At 36.2% G+C, this 17,392-nt stretch overlaps 1 protein-coding gene across 2 annotated transcripts in view; it reads right to left on the bottom strand.

The window, feature by feature from the left end:
* The window catches only part of lamb1b (laminin, beta 1b), a 48,172-nt gene extending 39,359 nt beyond the window's left edge, over nt 1–8,813 (bottom strand). For both annotated transcript variants that reach the window (XR_014531358.1, XM_083528249.1), the window contains exons 1-3: nt 8,504–8,813; nt 6,304–6,479; nt 1,117–1,249 (exon numbers count right to left, since the gene is read on the bottom strand). Coding sequence is in view for 1 of the 2 variants with exons in the window: in XM_083528249.1 (XP_083384375.1) it covers nt 1,117–1,249; nt 6,304–6,479; nt 8,504–8,534 (340 nt within the window). In the remaining variant the exon portion in view is untranslated. The remainder of the gene's footprint in view (nt 1–1,116; nt 1,250–6,303; nt 6,480–8,503) is intronic.
* Between the last annotated feature and the right edge of the window lie 8,579 nt (nt 8,814–17,392).

Raw genomic sequence — 17,392 nt, 5'->3', positions numbered from 1 at the left:
CTCGATATGCGGAATTGTCAGAATCTGTTGTACATAAAATAGTCGTAAAAAGGATGACAGGAAGTGGCTATGATTTCGGTCATGCTCAGAACAAAAATAAGAGTTTTCGCACATGCCCAGTACAAATCGTTTTTCTGAAACTGCGCTCAAAGTGCAAGGCAGAGACTAAACAAACTTGCGGTCCACCACTTAATATGTTCCTGAGGAAACTCAGATTTAAAAAATGTTCCATACATAAAAAGGATTGCATTTGGTACACATGTGCACCGAAAGCCCTGTACCGAAATGGTTTTGTACGAATACGTGTACCATTACACCCCCATGTTAGACTGATCAGAAGGTCATGCGTTCACATCCCAGCATCACCAGCTGCCACTGCTAGGCCCTTAACCTTAAACTTTCTAGTTGTATAAATGAAATAATAATGAGTTGATTAGAATAAGGCAAAGTGTCTGGCAAATTCACAAAGTTCACAGAAAGCACATACTGTGCAGTTAGAAGACAGCTCAAGACCAGGTGGCTATCTAGGTTTGTTTAGCTTTAGTATAATTTCAGCAATGGTCTGCTTCTCTTGAAAATATATCACAGAGAATTTGAGGCCAAATACAGTACAACAAGATTGTTATGGCAAGGTTTTCTTGTGACTCATGGGAAAAGAAATTGCTCTGGAGACCAGAAAGATTTCAGCAATTCCACACCCTGAACTGACTAATAAATCAAGAATTAGTAATGGAGAAAAGAATGCCCACGAATCCCATCATTCAACGCCAAGAAAGCTGATAATGAAGACTTGGTGGGAACTACACTGAAATGTTCCCACACCCAGCTGCACAACTTTTTTTTTCTTCTACTATTTCCCACCCTTTGCTCTGTTCTTCATCTTGGCTAAACTCTTTTGCTCTCGTTTCCCCGGTCAGGGGTCCCACCACAAGGGAAACACTAAGTCATTCCACAGGAAGTAGGACAGGATCGACAAGTAGCAGCGCTGAGCTAGAGATTGTAACTTGTGGTTCTAAATGTGTATTGTTTTATGAGATTCACTTCATGTTGATTTAATGGGTTAGTCATGTGTTTATTCGTCCTCACGTTAACCTCATAGACATACAGAACACTCACCGTTCTCGGACTGCCACCAAGTTATGAGACGGTTAGGAGTAAAGGTTGTGACCACGTTGTCGATGGTGTGGCTGTTGGGATGGGTGACTTCATTGTAGAGGTCCCGAGAGTCACACTCAAAACACTTCTCAGCCTGAAAAAAAGAAAATAAAAAAATTTAGAAACATTTTTTTGGATTGGATTTAGAACTGAAGAATCTGTAAACCAGATGTTCTGGTCTCACACCTGCTACTGTCTCCATTACTCATGTTTTTTACACACACATACACACACACATACTTGCACATGTGGATTAGATAAAATATGTACAGTAATTTAGCTTGAAATATGTAATCTACAGCCAGTGTGCAGTGAGTAGAGTGATGATAGGGTTTCAATTTCTAAATACATAAAACTGTATAAAATGTACAATAGATAAAATAATAAAAAAGTACTGTAAATGTGCTATTTATAACTACTAGTTAAATGCGAAATTGTCTAAAAAATGCTAAATGTTTTTTAGCTGCATTATTCATTGATAAATAGATCGTGATTAGCATTTATTGGTAACGTGTTCCAGATTGTTGGAGCATTAAATTAGTAACAGATGAGTCCATAAATAGCATTTAAATCTTATACTATGATGTGTCATGTTTTGTCTGCAAAAAAAAAGTTTGTTTTTAGTTTGGCATGTACTGTGTAAAAATGCGGATTTTAGAATTAAATCATCATTTGCACTGAGCTACTTGACATCTTTAAACATACTTAAACATCTTTAGCACAGTAGATATCTGTGCAGAGGACTCAACATTATCAGGGACTCCTCCTATCCCAGGCAGAAACTGCTCAACCTCCACCATCCTAGTGACAAAACATTCAGACCTTCTCCCATCCCATTTACAAACTACTCAACTTTCTTACATTCCACTCACAAACTGTTTACTTTTATCCATCCAAGAGAAGTTACAGGGCCATTCACACCAGAACTAGCAGGTTCAGAGCGATTTTTCCCACGACAACCATCAGTCTACTGAAACTACACCGTTGTCTCACTGATGATTTACTGATGATGCAGTTCTGCCCCGCTCTGTATTTTCTGTATTATCTCTATATAACTAACGTATTTTCCGGACTATAAGCGGCTACTTTTTTCCCGCGCTTTGAACCCCGCAGCGTAAACAATGAAGCGGCTAATTTATGAATTTTTCCTGTGTTTTTCCCAGTTTCACAAGCTTTAAGATAAAAAACTAAACCCCATAACATTAGACTAATGAAATTCTTTATATTAAATCAGATGCGCTGATCCCACTGAATCGGGCCGCACCACATCATAAATATGGATGATGTTCCTCTGACGTTTGACCTGCCGCTCACTCGGACTGTCAACAGTAAATGCGAATCATTCGTCACGCTGAAAACAACCAGGCATGAAAAAACACACTTCGCCTGTGTTCTGAGCTGCACGGCATCGGGAGAAAAGCTTCACCAATGGTGATTTTTAAACGCACAACGATGCCAAAAGATAAACTCCCAAGAGAAATTGTTGTGAAAGGAAGGAGAAAGACACAAGCCGTGTTACAGACACTGTCTTTCGTTTAAAGCCTGTGTAAAGTTCATTAGTTTCTATGTAGACACCTGCAGCTTATAGACAGGTACGGCTTATTTATGTTCAAAATTAAAATCTTTGTAAAATTTAGAGGGTGTGGCTTATATTTGGGTGCCCTTAATAGTCCGGAAATTACGGTATACTTGTTTAGAATAGCAAATTCAAGCATATTTGAGTATATCTATATATATATCTGTGTATTTAATAGCTAAGTTGGGCCATTATTATAGAAATCATTTCCATGTTCACTTTCTAGATAAAAAAAAAAAGATCATTTTAAGATAAAAAAAAAATAATTGAAGTTCTTCACTAATTAAAACAAATTAATTGATAGGTTTTTGCCAATAATTGACAAGGTTTTTATTCTGCCTCTAATGTGTCCTGCACTTTGAATGTAATAAACTGTAAACCCACTTCACCGAAACAGTGTGGACTTATTGAGGTGTGAAGTTATTTAGGCTAACACCTGCTAGTTCAACAGATGTGTTGATGAGGTTTAGATAAGTCAGCCCAATGACACGATACCTCACACAGTGAATGAACGGCATAGGTTCTGTAGATAGATGCAGATAGTGTCTTGTCCTGTTCCAAAATGTGCCTCGTGAACCCCCATCACAGTCTGAATAGAGATTTTTAATGCAGGGTTTTTGGCAGTACAAAGGAAATGGATGTTCGACTGTGAGTAATTAGAAATGTTACAGGGGATGGAAAAAACTGTTTTATTTATGTTATAACATTTTATAACAACTGACATTGTTCTGCAAATGTGTTACTTCCTACATACCTGACTACAGGAAGATATACACTAAGTTTAAATAGTTGTTATAGCTCTGTTTTCAAAAATGAGGAAAAATTGCACTTCTTAATGTATTAAGTAGAAAAATAGAAAGATGTTTGGAAAATGTAATAAAAAAGCAACTAAACTAAACATAAAACAATTTTTAGTTAAATTTAGTGTTTGTATTTTTTAATTTCATTTATACTTGTGTCCAACAAACCAGGAAGAGCTAAACAAAAAAAGAAAGAAAATATGGCTTTTGTTCAGACTTAATCAAAATGAAAAGAATTAAAGCTATTTGTGATTTTCAATAATTGCATACATTTGTAGAGTTCAGATTTACAATTGTATAATTTTCCAGCCTGACGGAAATTGCCAGCATTTTTACAGCTCAAACCAAGCATATTAAATTAGTACAAAAAAGTACATATAAAAATGGAGAATTAGTAGTACGCAAGAATGTTCATTAGGTTTTTCTCTGTCCTCCTTTTTGTACTGTATAATCGCCTACTTGTGCATACGTCTATATTCAAACGTTGCAAGATAAAAAACTGATAAAGCCCTGACATACTGAAATGTATAGCTTGGACTTCTCAACACTCCCTTCTTATTTCCTCTGAACACACAGAACTTTCTCAGTGTACACTACAGTGGAGTGTCAAAGAGCTCAGAAAGACGCCTGAGGGCGGATGGGTCACTCGGACAGAGAGAAATCATCCTCTGCATATCACAAACTCGACAAAGGGAGCAATTGTTGAGAGAATCTCGATTTTTTTTTTTATTACAGTAGACTGACATAGTGATGTCGAACTACTCACGCAAACAGAGACAGAAACAATAAAAAAACTCTAGATATAATGTAGATGGAAAATCAGGAATATACTGCTGACAAAGATTCAAAGAATGAAATAAATAACAGATATTCTAGCCTTTATTTTAGAATTGACTTATTTATCTCTCTGCTTTAAGTCATGTGTAGTATGGAACTGCTGCTATCAGGATTTCAGAACAGTAGTTGAATTCAGATGATCCAAACCAAGCAATATAATACAGCAATGATTTACACAATTTTCACTCAGATTTTTTTTGCTTCTGTACTGAAGCTGCATTACTAAAGCTGTTAACAAGTACAACCCCGATTCCTAACAAATTGAGACGCTGTGTAAAATGTAAATAAAAACAGGATGTATTATTATTATTTACAAATCTCACAAATTATTTACAAATCTCACAAACCCCCATTTTATTCACAATTGAACATAGAAAACATATAAAAGATTTAAATTGTGAAAATGTACCAGAAAAAAATAAGGTAATTTTGAAATTAATGTCTGCAAAAAAGTTGGGATGAGGTGTAGTGTACCACTGTGTAGCATTCCCTCTTTTTTTACATAACAGTCTGTAATTGCCTGGGAACTCAGGAGACCAGCTGCTAGAGTTTTAGGAGAGGAATGTTTTACCAAGCCATTTGTGTCTGATATAGAATTCTAGTTGCCCAACAGTCCCGGGTCTTCTTTGACTATTTTTGTTTCATAATTTTTCAAACATTTTCAATTAGGGAAAGTTCTGGACTATTCTACTACAAAGCCCTGCTGCTGTAAAAGATGCAGTATGTGGTTTAGCATTGCTAAACAGAATCATGTGTGTTTTTAATGTATTGCTGAGTTTTCAAAGGCTGAGGGCTCAAAAGTCCCAAGCATCCATTATTGATCTATGCCTTTGAAATTTCCCCAGATACAGTGGTACCTTGACCTATGAGTGCATTAATGTACGAGTTTTCCGAGGTATGAGCGGTCACACGGTCGATTTTTTGTTTTTTTGATTCTTTGTTACGCGAGACGCCGCTGCTAGATGGCGAAACGAAGCCAGAAAGTGAAGATTGTGACGAAAATTAAGATAAGCAAAGAAGAAAAAGTAACATTTTTAAAGTTTAGGGATATGTAGTGTACAGTAGTGATAGAGAGAGTAGCAAAAAAATCTAGTTTTCCCTCTTCCGCCGCTTATCGCCTCTCCCCTCCGCCCCCCGCCCCCCCTCCGCCGGCGTCTTCTTTAGCTCAAGTCGTCTCATCTCCAAGGTAAATACACTGAATAAAACCTTATTATATCTTTACATACTCTTTCTATTGTGTTTTTATACAAGATTTGTTATTCAGAAATGTATTTTCCAATTTTATAACATGAAACATAAACACTGGGGGTCATTTTGAGTGTTGCCACGGATTAATGCCATTTTAAGTATTTTTATATGGAAAACTGATTTGATGTGCGAGCAAATTGAGATACGAGCTCATCCACGGAGCGAATTAAACTCGTAGGTCAAGGTACCACTGTATTTTAAATCTTTTGATGATTATGTATATAGTTGATGATATTTAAAGTGTTTGCAATTTAGTGAAACATTATTCAGAATTTGTTCCACAATTTGTAGACACAGTCTTTCACAAACTGGTGAACCTCTGCCCATTTCAGAGAGACTCTGACTCTCTAATATATCATTCTATATGTAAACATGTTACTGACCTGTTGACAATTATCTTCATTATTTGGAAACTGTTCCTCCAGCTGTTTCTTTTTAGTAACACTTACTTAGCAGCTTTTTGTTGCTCTGTCCCATTTATTTTGACACATGTCGGGGGCATCGTATTCAAATTGACCTTTTTTTATTAAAATTTTTTCACTGTTTTCAACTTGTTCAGAATTGAAGTTGTACATGAAACTTTAAATATTGGTTCAGTTAGATTCATCCATTATTGATTTAATATTCAGGAATTAAATACAGTATGGAGCCCTAATGCTGATATGAGAATTGTGTTCAGGTTTTTACCGCTAGGCTGCTGAAGATGCAGAAGTGTTCAGGAGAGTAAAGTCCACAGGTTGACGAGGCTGTTAGGCGATGGGCTCTGCCGATCAACAGGTCACCTGTGGCAGGGTAACAGCTTCCCTCTGAACACATATTGTTGGCTTCAGGAAGAAGCTGCGCCTGGACAGCCAAACCTAACGCTACGGGAGAACAATAAAGAAAGAGTTCAATGCTGTATGGTTCAAGTCTCACACATACACACACACACACACACACACACACACACACACACACACACACACACACACACGCACACACAGGGAGGACTGCAAAGAATGGAAACTAGAAAGACTAAGGAAACCCATGGAGACAGGAAGAATGTCTGAAAATACAAAGTAAGAAATGATATTGCCAGAAGTATGTGGATACCTGACACCTATACACACATGTGATCTATTAGTAGGTCTATTCACCCTTTTGCTTGTTTCACATGGGCATTGTCATGCAGTTTGTGCCTCTTAGTTCCAATTAGAATAATTGGCAACTAATATGTGTGTGCTGATGTCCACAAGTCACACATGCGACTGAAGGACCCTGAAGCTACGGGGGTACCAACCCTATGTAATGCACCATCGTGCCACACCGAGTGTGATTAGATTGTTCTCTTTTATTAAGTCATGTTTGTATTTCTGTAAAGAATCAGAAAGTACCTCAGAGAATTTATAGATACTGAAATACACAAATAGCTGCAAATCCCAAAATTGTAAACTTTTACCCATAAGATTTTTCCCTTCTTCTCAGAAACAAAAACAGAGCCAGTCGAAAGAATTTTAACTCTTCACACGGTTGTGGCTTGGATCCCGATGAAATCAGTAGTATCCAGGAATGTGAGGAAGCAAAACGAAGTTCTCTCTTTGAGGGGAGGTTTTTATTTAATTGATGGGAATGAAATTAATTGGTGTAATACCAGTCAGCTCACAAATGTGTACAAGAGCAAAGTTAGGTTTTTTTATTCGAATTATGATTAGACTCTTTAATGAAGGACATCTGAAGTGTAAATAAGTTGAACAGGCAGAAGCTGTCCATAATACACTCAATTGGTGCTTATGGTATGGAAAGTGAACAGGATTTGTTTATGTGCAGACTTAAATAGATTTCAAATTGTATATTGCAGATATTTTTGTTTTAGTGCTTAATAGTTAAAAAACAAATATATTATTAAAAGGCCTAAAATGAACATTACTTTGTTATTTTGTTTAGCCAATCAGCAAAGATTTGTTTTGTTCATTTTGTTTGTGTTTGTTCCCAATGACAGAGCGAACTCGTATACGAAAAAGTCGTATTTTAATAATAATCTTAAACATACAACCGGGGGGGGGAGTGGTGGCTCCAGCGGTTAAGGCGCTGGGTTGCCGATCGGAAGGTCTGGGGTTCAAGCCCCGGTATCGCCAAGCTGCCACTCTTGGGCCCTTGAGCAAGGCCCTTAACCCTCTATGCTCTGGGGTCCCTTACGAGGGAAATATCAAGGTCCGTGAACTGTGTTGACTTCTGGAGGTGTTTCTAAACCCATTATTTTATTATTTTCCATTACAGAATCAAACGTTTATAATGCATTGCTGTTTGAGGGACCGAAGATCACCAGCTTCCAATATTTCTTTTTCTTACCCTTGTCCCTTGTGCACAGATCTTTGCAATTTGATGTTGATGAAACTTATTTTAATTTTTTTCACAATTTGTAGACAGTCTCTCACAGATTTATGAGTCTTTGCCCAACTTTACTTCATAGAGACTCTGAATCTCCAAGATACTCTTTTTATACCCAGTCATCTTACTGATCTGTTGTCAATTAACCTCATTAGTTGCAAAATGTTCCTGTTGTTTTTTTGTTTTTGTAACAATTACCTTTCAAGTCTTTTGTTGCCCTGTCCCAATATTGTTGAGCCCTGTTGCCATCAACTAATAAAAAATCGATTACAATTAGATTTCTTGTGTGTTTTGTTGTTTTTGTTTTTGCTCTTCTAAACCCAAACACACACACACACACACACACACACACACACACACACACACGCAGTTATATTTACATACACGCATCAGAAAAGATCAGTTAAAGATGGGGAAAAGTTACTCTCTCTCTCTCTCTCTCTCTCTCTCCTTCATTTTTAATCTGCAAATCTTCAACCAAACCCTTTTGTTTTTTAGTTATGAAGTTTTTAAGACTTACCAAGAATCATGGCCCAGTGTAAAATCCGCATGGTTGCATGAAGCTCGGGTTTTGCGTTTATAATAAAAGCTCGTGCAGATGCGGATGCTCTCACAGCGCGAGGAAAACGGTCCTGGGCGGAGCAGAGTTGCCAGATCTATCTTAAAGACGTGGATCAAAAAATCAGTATCAGAATCACCAATACTGCCAAGTATTATGAGTTGCATGTACAAAAAAATATGTCAAGTGTACTGGTGCTATAGGATATATATAAAACGATACAAACTAGGAAATACAATAAAAAATAATTAATAAGGATAAAGATCAGGGAAGCGGTTTCAAAGGATTCGAGCCACCACATGCACTCTGTACAACAGTTTTTTCCCTCAAGCCATCAGGATCCTTAACACAGAGCTGAACTAAAACTCACACACACACACACACACACAACTGTGTTACTGATCTGTACAACCCAGACTCCACACATCCATGTTTTCAGTACCACCCATATTATATTACTTCATTATTACAAACATGCTGTTTTTGCACATCTTTTTTGACTGCTGATATTGCTGTTTTGCACAAACCCCTTTGTTTACATTTTGTTTACTTACAAGTACACTCCTGTACTCAGCTCTATCTGCACACTGTACTGCATAATATACAATAGGTTTAGTGTTTTGTGTATTTGTCCTACTCTGTCTTGTGTTGTCTTTGCACTGTCTGTCTTTCACTGTTTGCACCAGGTTGCACACGATGCACTTTATGTGGCGAGGACACTTACTAGTCCTTAGCTCTGTGTTTTCTGTTATGTAGCTACATGTTGTTTTATGAGGCACCATGGTTCTGAAGGAACGTTGTCTCATTTACTGTGTCAGCTATATATGGTTTGACAATCAAAGCTTCTTGACTTGAGATAAATACATTGTACAATTTATGCAGCTGCTTAAACTACAATGATATATATATATATATAAAAACAAAATCATATTTACATTTCTTCTTTTTTCGTCTTCTCCCGTAAGGTGACGCACAGCGGATCATCCGTCTCCATACCCCCCCTGTCCTTTACATTTGCCTCTTTCAACCCAACCACCTGCATGTCTTCCACCTCACCTTGTCTCCAAAACATCATACATGCGCTGTCCTTCTAATGAACTAATTTTTAATCCTGTCAATTATCGTCACTCCCAACGAAAATCTCAACATCTTCAGCTCTGCTACCTCCAGCTAGGCCTCCTGCCTTTTAGTCAAAAATAATCATATATACCCTTCTGGGCAAAAATAAATAAATAAATTAAGCCAATTCTCAATGTTACAATATTAATATTTCAATACTCCTAATAAATGTTTTTGGGAAATAAGCAAGAATTCGATCATGTAGATTTCATCCTGCTCTATCAGTCTCGATTAGGGGCTTAATATAAGGTCGCATATAAGTGTAGCATATAATCAACAGCTAATCTTGTAAGGGAAAAGAACACCCCAGAAGATATTGTTTGGAAAGGTTTGTTGACTCAGATGTGTTAATTTTGGTTAGTTAGCTAGTTGCATATCATACCAAACAATTGACTTATTATGATGAATTTACCTTTATGTACAAGAAGACAGTATAATTGAGTGTTCCCTGTTTCAAGATTTTTACCCAAACAGGTCAATTCATTAAAAGTAAACAGAGAAATGGTGACACTGCAGTGCATTTGTGTACATTTTTTGTCCATTGATTTGGTTTTATGCCAATTTAAAGCTAAATATTTGCCTAGGAGCCCATTAACAGCTTTGTTTTTTGCTCAGGAAGTACACATACAAACCCGATTCCTAAAAAATTGGGACACTGTACAAATTGTGCATAGAAAAGGAATGCAATAATTTGCAAATCTCATAAACTTATATTTTATTCACAATAGAATATAGATAACATATCAAATGTTGAAAGTGAGACATATTGAAATGTCATGCCAAATGTTGGCTCATTTTGGATTTCATGAGAGCTACACATTCAGGTAGCAATAAGAGGCCCGAAAAAGTTAAATGTACATATAAGGAACAGCTGGAGGACCAATTTGAACTTATTAAATCAATTGGCAACATGTTTGGGTATAAAAAGAGCCTTTGGCAGAGGATCACCAATTTCCCCAATGCTGCTGCAAAAAATAGTGGAGCAATATCAGAAAGGAGTTTCTCTAAGAAGAATTTACAAAGAGTTTGAAGTTATCATCATCTACAGTGCATAATATCAAAGCTTCAGAGAATCTGGAACAATCTCTGTACGTAAGGGTCAATGCCAGAAAACCATACTGGATGCCTGTGATCTTCGGGACCTTAGACGGCACTGCATCACATACAGGAATGCTACTGTAATGGAAATCACAACATGGGCTCAGGAATACTTCCAGTAAACAGTGTCGGTGAACACAATCCACTGTGCCATTCGCTGTTTCCAGCTAAAACTCTATAGGTAAAAAAAAAAGCCATATCTAAACATGATCCAGGAGCGCAGGCGTTTTCTCTGTGCCAAGGCTCAGTTAAAATGGACTGTGGCAAAGTGGAAAACTGTTCTGTGGTCAGACGAATCAAAATTTGAAGTTATTTTTGGAAAACTGGGACGCCATGTCATCTGGACTAAAGAGGACAAGGACAACCCAAGTAGTTATCAGCACTCAATGCAGAAGCCTGCATCTCTAATCGTATGGTGTTGCATTAGTGCTTGTGGCATGGGCAGCTTACACATCTGGAAAGGCAGCATTGATGCTGAAAGGTATATCTAAGTTCTAGAACAACATATGCTCCCATCCAGACGTCGTCTCTTTCAGGGAAGACCTTGCATTTTCCAACATGACAATGCCAGACCACATACTGCATCAATTACAACATCATGGCTGCTAATAAGAAGAATCCGGGTACTGAAATGGCCAGCCTGCAGTCCAGATCTTTCACCCATACAAAACATTTGGCGCATCATAAAGAGGAAAATGTGACAAAGAAGACCTATGACAGTTGAGCAACTTGAAGCCTGTATTAGACAAGAATGGGACAACATTCCTATTCCTAAACTTGAACAACTTGTCTCCTCAGTCCCCAGACGTTTGCAGACTGTTATTAAAAGAAGAGGGGATGCCACACAGTGGTAAACATGGCCTTGTCCCAACTTTTTTAAGATGTGTTGATGCCATGATATTTAAAATCAACTTATTTTTCCCTTACAATTATACATTTTCTCAGTTTAAACATTTGATATGTCATATATGTTGTATTCTGAATAAAATATTGAAATGTAAAACTTCCACATCATTGCATTGTGTTTTTTTTTCACAATCTGGCAGTGTCCCAACTTTTTTGGAATCGGGTTTGTAAATCTAGATGTTAATGTGTGGGGAGATATGTTTGTATGCGGTAAACTATTATCCCTATGGATAAACATAATTTGCCTTGATTTTTTGATTTTTTAAGGAAAAAACACCCACACCCTGTTATAAAATTGCTGTTTTTAAATATAAAGACAGAAATAGAATAAATGACATAAATGTCATACTTGTTACCTATTTAAATCTTCCAACAGATTAAATTCTGAGAAAATAATAATAATAATTGGGAACATTTAAAATAAAAAAAAATAAAAAAATTTCCATAGCTTGATTAGATGGCTGCTAACCCTTTCATAACCTTAGAGTCCTCAGAGTTAACAATCATATATATGATATGTGCACCGATGCTCCCCATCCAACCTGATGGAGCTTCAGAAGTTCTGCAAAGGAGAGTGGGAGAAACTGCTTAAAAATAGATGTGCGAAGCTTGTAGCATCACACTCAAAAACAGACATAAAGCTGTAATTGGTGCCAAAGAAGCTTTAACAAAGTATTGAGCAAAGACTGTGAATACTTATGTACATGTGATTTTATTTCCAATTTTTTATTTTGATTAAAAAATTGCAAAGATTTCAAACACACTTTTTTTCACGTTGTCATTATGGGGTATTGTTTTTGAGAAGTTAGATGAAAATAATGAATTTTATTTATTCTGGAATAAGGCTGTAACATAACAAAATGTGAAAAAAGTGAAGAGCTAAGAATAATTTACTGATGCACTGTGATGTATAGATATGCACACAGACAAAGTCTGGCTATGTGCTTGCAAAATTGGTTAAAACATATCATGCAAACCCATAAAGGTGAGTATCACTCAATCTGGCAACACATTAGACATGAACCCACGCCCAACATATTAAAACATGTCGGAAGGAACAGCAGCACACTGCCAAATGCAGAGATTCTCCCTAAAACTATCAGCTCTAAGTGAGCTCTTTCATTCTCACACCAAAAGACACTCCCTCATGAAATGATTCTGGAATCTGGAGCTATTAAATGATTGCTAATGATTGCTTTATGCAGTACAACAGAAGAATTGTACACTACATTAAATACAGATGTTTCTGCTTAATGTCTCTTCTACCTTACTGACAAACGGTATCAGGGTCAGAAGCTTTATTTTTACAATATGATCCTAATTAAAGTTAGAACACTGTGTAAAATATAAATAAAATCAGGATGCAACAATTTGCGAATCGTGAATTGTGAAATTGATGGCTGCAACACACTTAAAAAAAAAAAAAAAAAGTTGGGATGATGCAACAAAAAGCTGGAAAAAGTAAGTTACTAAAACAAAAACAGCTGGAGGAACATTTTGCAACTACAGTGGGGGAAATAATTATTTGATCCCCTGCTGATTTTTACAAGGCCATCAGATTGTTGACTTGGCCGAATGCTTTTGGTCATTGTCATGCTGGAAGACTTATCCTTGACCCATCTTCAGTGTTCTGGCTGAGGCCAGCAGGTTTTCATCCAAGATTCTACAGTGCATAACCCTAATCATGTGGTGGTCTTTCTGTACCCTTAGCAGAGAAAAAGGTTGAGAGCAGAATGTTTCCTCCCTAATGTTTGGCAGTGGGGATGGTGTTCTTGGGGTCATATTCTGCATTTCTCTGCCTCCAAACATGGCGAGACGAGTTGATGGAAAAAGAGCTCAATTTTTGTTTCATCTGACTACATTACATTCTCCTAAGCCTTCTCTCAATCATTCAGGTGTTAATTGGAACACTACAGACGGGCCTGTTCATGTGCATTCTTGAGCAGAGGGACCAATGGTTTTCTTGGTGACTGTGGTCCCAGCTCTCTTGAGATCTTGAACTCTGAGCTGATCCTTCACCCTCCTCAGAATCATCCTTACACCATGAGGTAAGTTTTTGCTTGGAGCTCCAAAACGATTGACTTATCTTGTATTTCTTCCATTTTCAAATTATTGCCAACCAACAGTGGTCTCTTTCTCACCAAATTTCTTTCTGATGGTCTTGTGGCCCATTCCAGACTTGTGAAGGTCTACAATCTTGTCACTGAGGTCCTTTGACAGCTCTTTGTTCTCACCCATGGTGGTGAAGAGGTTTGAATGGAAGAAGGTGATTCTGTGATGGTGACTTTTATACACATAAGTTGATATTAGGAGTACTTTCTCACAAGGACAGGACTAATTAGGGTGTGTGGGAGTCAGAATTATTGCTGGTTGGTACAGAATCAAATACTTATTTTACTTGATCAAATACAAATACATTTATAACCTTTCCTTAAGGTATTGTTATGGATTTTTTTTATATTCTGTCTTTCTCTGTTAAAAAATCCTACTACTACTGTTCATTTCTTTGTAAGGGGGTACATTTACAAAATCAGCAGGGGATCAAATAATTATTCTCCCCCACTGTAATTATGGTAATTGACAACAGATCAGTAACATGACTGGAAATAAAAAGAGTATCTTAGAGAGGCAGAAGATGGCCAGATCTTCACCAATATGCTGTAAAACTGTGTCTACAAATTGTGAAACAATTTCAGAATAATGTTCCTTAGCATCTAATTGCAAAAAATTTAAATATCTCATAATTTATAGTACATAATGTCACCAAAAGATTTTAAAAATCTGGAGAAATCTGTGCTTGGGGATAAGGGTGAAATATATAGATGCTTGTGATCTTTGGGCCTTTAGGTGGCACTGCTTTCAAATCAGGCATTATTATGTAAAGCAAATCCCTGCATGAGTTAATGAACACTTTACATGTTGTTAAGTATATGTTACAAATAAAGTCTATTCATTCTATTCGTTAAAGTTTAAAGGTATATACAGGTTTTAGACAACATATGCTCCCAACCATCTTTTTTTTTTTTAGAGAAGGCCCTGCCAAGATAATGCTAAATTGCATATGCCATTTATTACAGCAGCATGTCTTTGTAGTAGAAGAGTCTCAGTGATGAACTGGCCTGACTGCAGTTTAGACCTTTCACCTATTAAAAACATTTAGTGCATCATGAAATGAAAAACACAATAAAAAAGACCCAGGACTACAGAGCCAGATAGAACAACATTTCTCTCCCAAAACTCCAGCAAATGGTCTCCTCAGTTCCGAGGTGTATACAAACTGTTGTTCAAAGTAGAGGGGATGCTACATAGTGGTAAACTTGGCTCTGTTCCTAATTATTTCTCAGCCATGAAATTAAAAATTACCTGATATTTTCCTTAAAGTGGTATATTTCGTCAGTTTAAACATTTGATATGTTTTATGTTCTATTCTGAAAAATATAGATGAATGAGATTTGCTAATCATTGCATTCTGTTTTATTTAAAATGTTTTTCTTTAAAATTTTTGGAATTCAAGTTGTACATGTGCAAAGACAAGGTTCTCAGTTGTAGTCCTCCAATGACTGTAACACTTTGTGTAACTCACATAATACAGGAGTTGAAATTTGTTTATGACATTAACAATATTCTTCATGCATTTCTGATCTCTAAAATTCCTAAATCCTCCTGATACTGTGTCAATTTCTATCTAATAGAAAATGATACAGAATTTATTTAACAAGCTCTTTCCACATTAATTCAGGTAGATTTTTTGTACACATTTCCCAACATTTACTAATCCACACTTATTCAATGTTAACCCATTACCCGGCAATTTTTCAATTTTAATAACATCTAATGTATAAATGATTTGTTTTATAGAATAGCAGTTTCTTCACTAGGATCAGCATTTCCTATCCATTACAGCAATAACTTTCGAATGTGTTCAGTCAGCAGAAAGCTGCTCTGTTTATAGCTTATTGTATACAAATGTTTGCTTTAGAAGACAGATATTTCCGGATGGCTCACAGACATACCATTATACCACTTAAAGTTCTTTCCTTTCATTATAACCATTAAATTGTGATTATATTTCAGTAAGTTCAGAAAACTAAAATGTCCAAATGTCTGGTATTTAAGAAATGTGGTTTTACTTTTAGAAATCATACATATGGTTTTTTCTCATGCTGGGCACAAATGATTGGTTATGAAGTTGAAGTAATTTTCAAAACAGAACTTATGCATGAGGCACTATTGTAACATTCTCTGCCATTTTAGTGCTTAAAGTCTTAAAGGTGGCACTGCATGGCACAGCTACCTTTATAAAATAGACAACTGATGAGTAGTTTGTCTGGCAACATTGCCGAATTACAGTTATTTTTATTTTTTTTGTTCCCCCAGAACCTTTGTGTATTTCTTGTACCTCGAATGGCACTGCAAATAATAAAAAAATATTTGCACAGATTCAGACTTGAAATGGCTAAATCCTTGAAAGTATGCCTCGGTTAGGATCATAAAAACTTCGGCATCGAATTAAACCACATTTTTATAAAAAAACCCATTTAAAAATGTTCAAGAACGCATTCTACAACATATGACTATTTTATGGTAAATGAACTTTAACCAAAAAAAATAATAAATAAAAAAAAATAAAACCCAATTCTCTTGAAAAGTGCAAACGAGCCAATATATGTAGAAATTTGGAATGAATTACAATTGAAAAGGTTTTTTGAATTCTATTATATTTAATGACACCACCATCCACTTTTGGAAACCAAATTCAAGCCCCTAAAAAAAATTCCTTGTGCCAACAAATAAGTGTCAAAGAGAATGTTTTACAAATTATTTTATTGATATTAAAGTTAGAATGTTATTGAAATGCTAAGTTGTTGGCTTTGCTCTCCTGCAATGCAACAGAATTCAATCTATAGTAAAAAATGTTAACCAAGGGGAAACATTTCACAGTTCTTTCAAGAGGTATTAAGTGAATGACTGGTTTTGGTGATTAATGTGAAATAGGATCTAGCAGTTTTGTTAAGCTAAAAACTTTTAGGTACATGTGATTTTTTATTTTTTTGTAATATATTAAAATTTACATAAAAAAATTAGAAAAAATGTAAAAGATTTCAAACGAACTTCTTTTACGTTGTCATTATGGTGGATTGTTAGTAAAACTTTGAGGAAAATAATTCTTTGAATCCATTTTGGAAAACTGCTGTAACACAAAATGTGGAAAAAGTGAAATACCAGGAAAGCTTTCCAGATACACTGGAAATTTAGTAACATAACTACATACATTTACATTTGACTTGTATGACACATAACAGTGGACATTGGCCCAAAGCAGATTTACAGAATTAAAAACAGAATTAGTGTCATAAAATTCCTCCCTAATGAGTAAGCCAGTGGTGACATTTGCAAGGAAAACTCCCTAGGAGTATAAAGTGATTCTGGTTCTTTAGAAGAACCAGAATCAAAAGGGAACTTATCCTCATCTAGGTGACACTGAATGTTAATTCATTACAGTTTTTCATTGTTGAGTTTAACAGCTGTTCATTGTAGGGCTGCAACAACTAATCAATAGAATTGATCAGAAATTCGTTCTCAATGAATGCCATTATTCATTAGTTGGGCTGCTCAAGTCATGAGTTAGCATGATGGCATGATACCCCGGCGTACAGGTCAACCGGCAGCGGGAAAAGGTGTGCAACCCAAGTCATGCATGAAGGCGAAACATCAGCACGGTAATCA

This window comes from Silurus aristotelis (genome assembly GCF_946808225.1).
Source record: "Silurus aristotelis genome assembly, chromosome: 24".
NCBI classification, from domain to species: Eukaryota; Metazoa; Chordata; class Actinopteri; order Siluriformes; family Siluridae; genus Silurus; species Silurus aristotelis.
The sequence above is the reverse complement of the archived record's forward strand: the minus strand, read 5'-3'. Positions and strand labels throughout refer to the sequence as shown.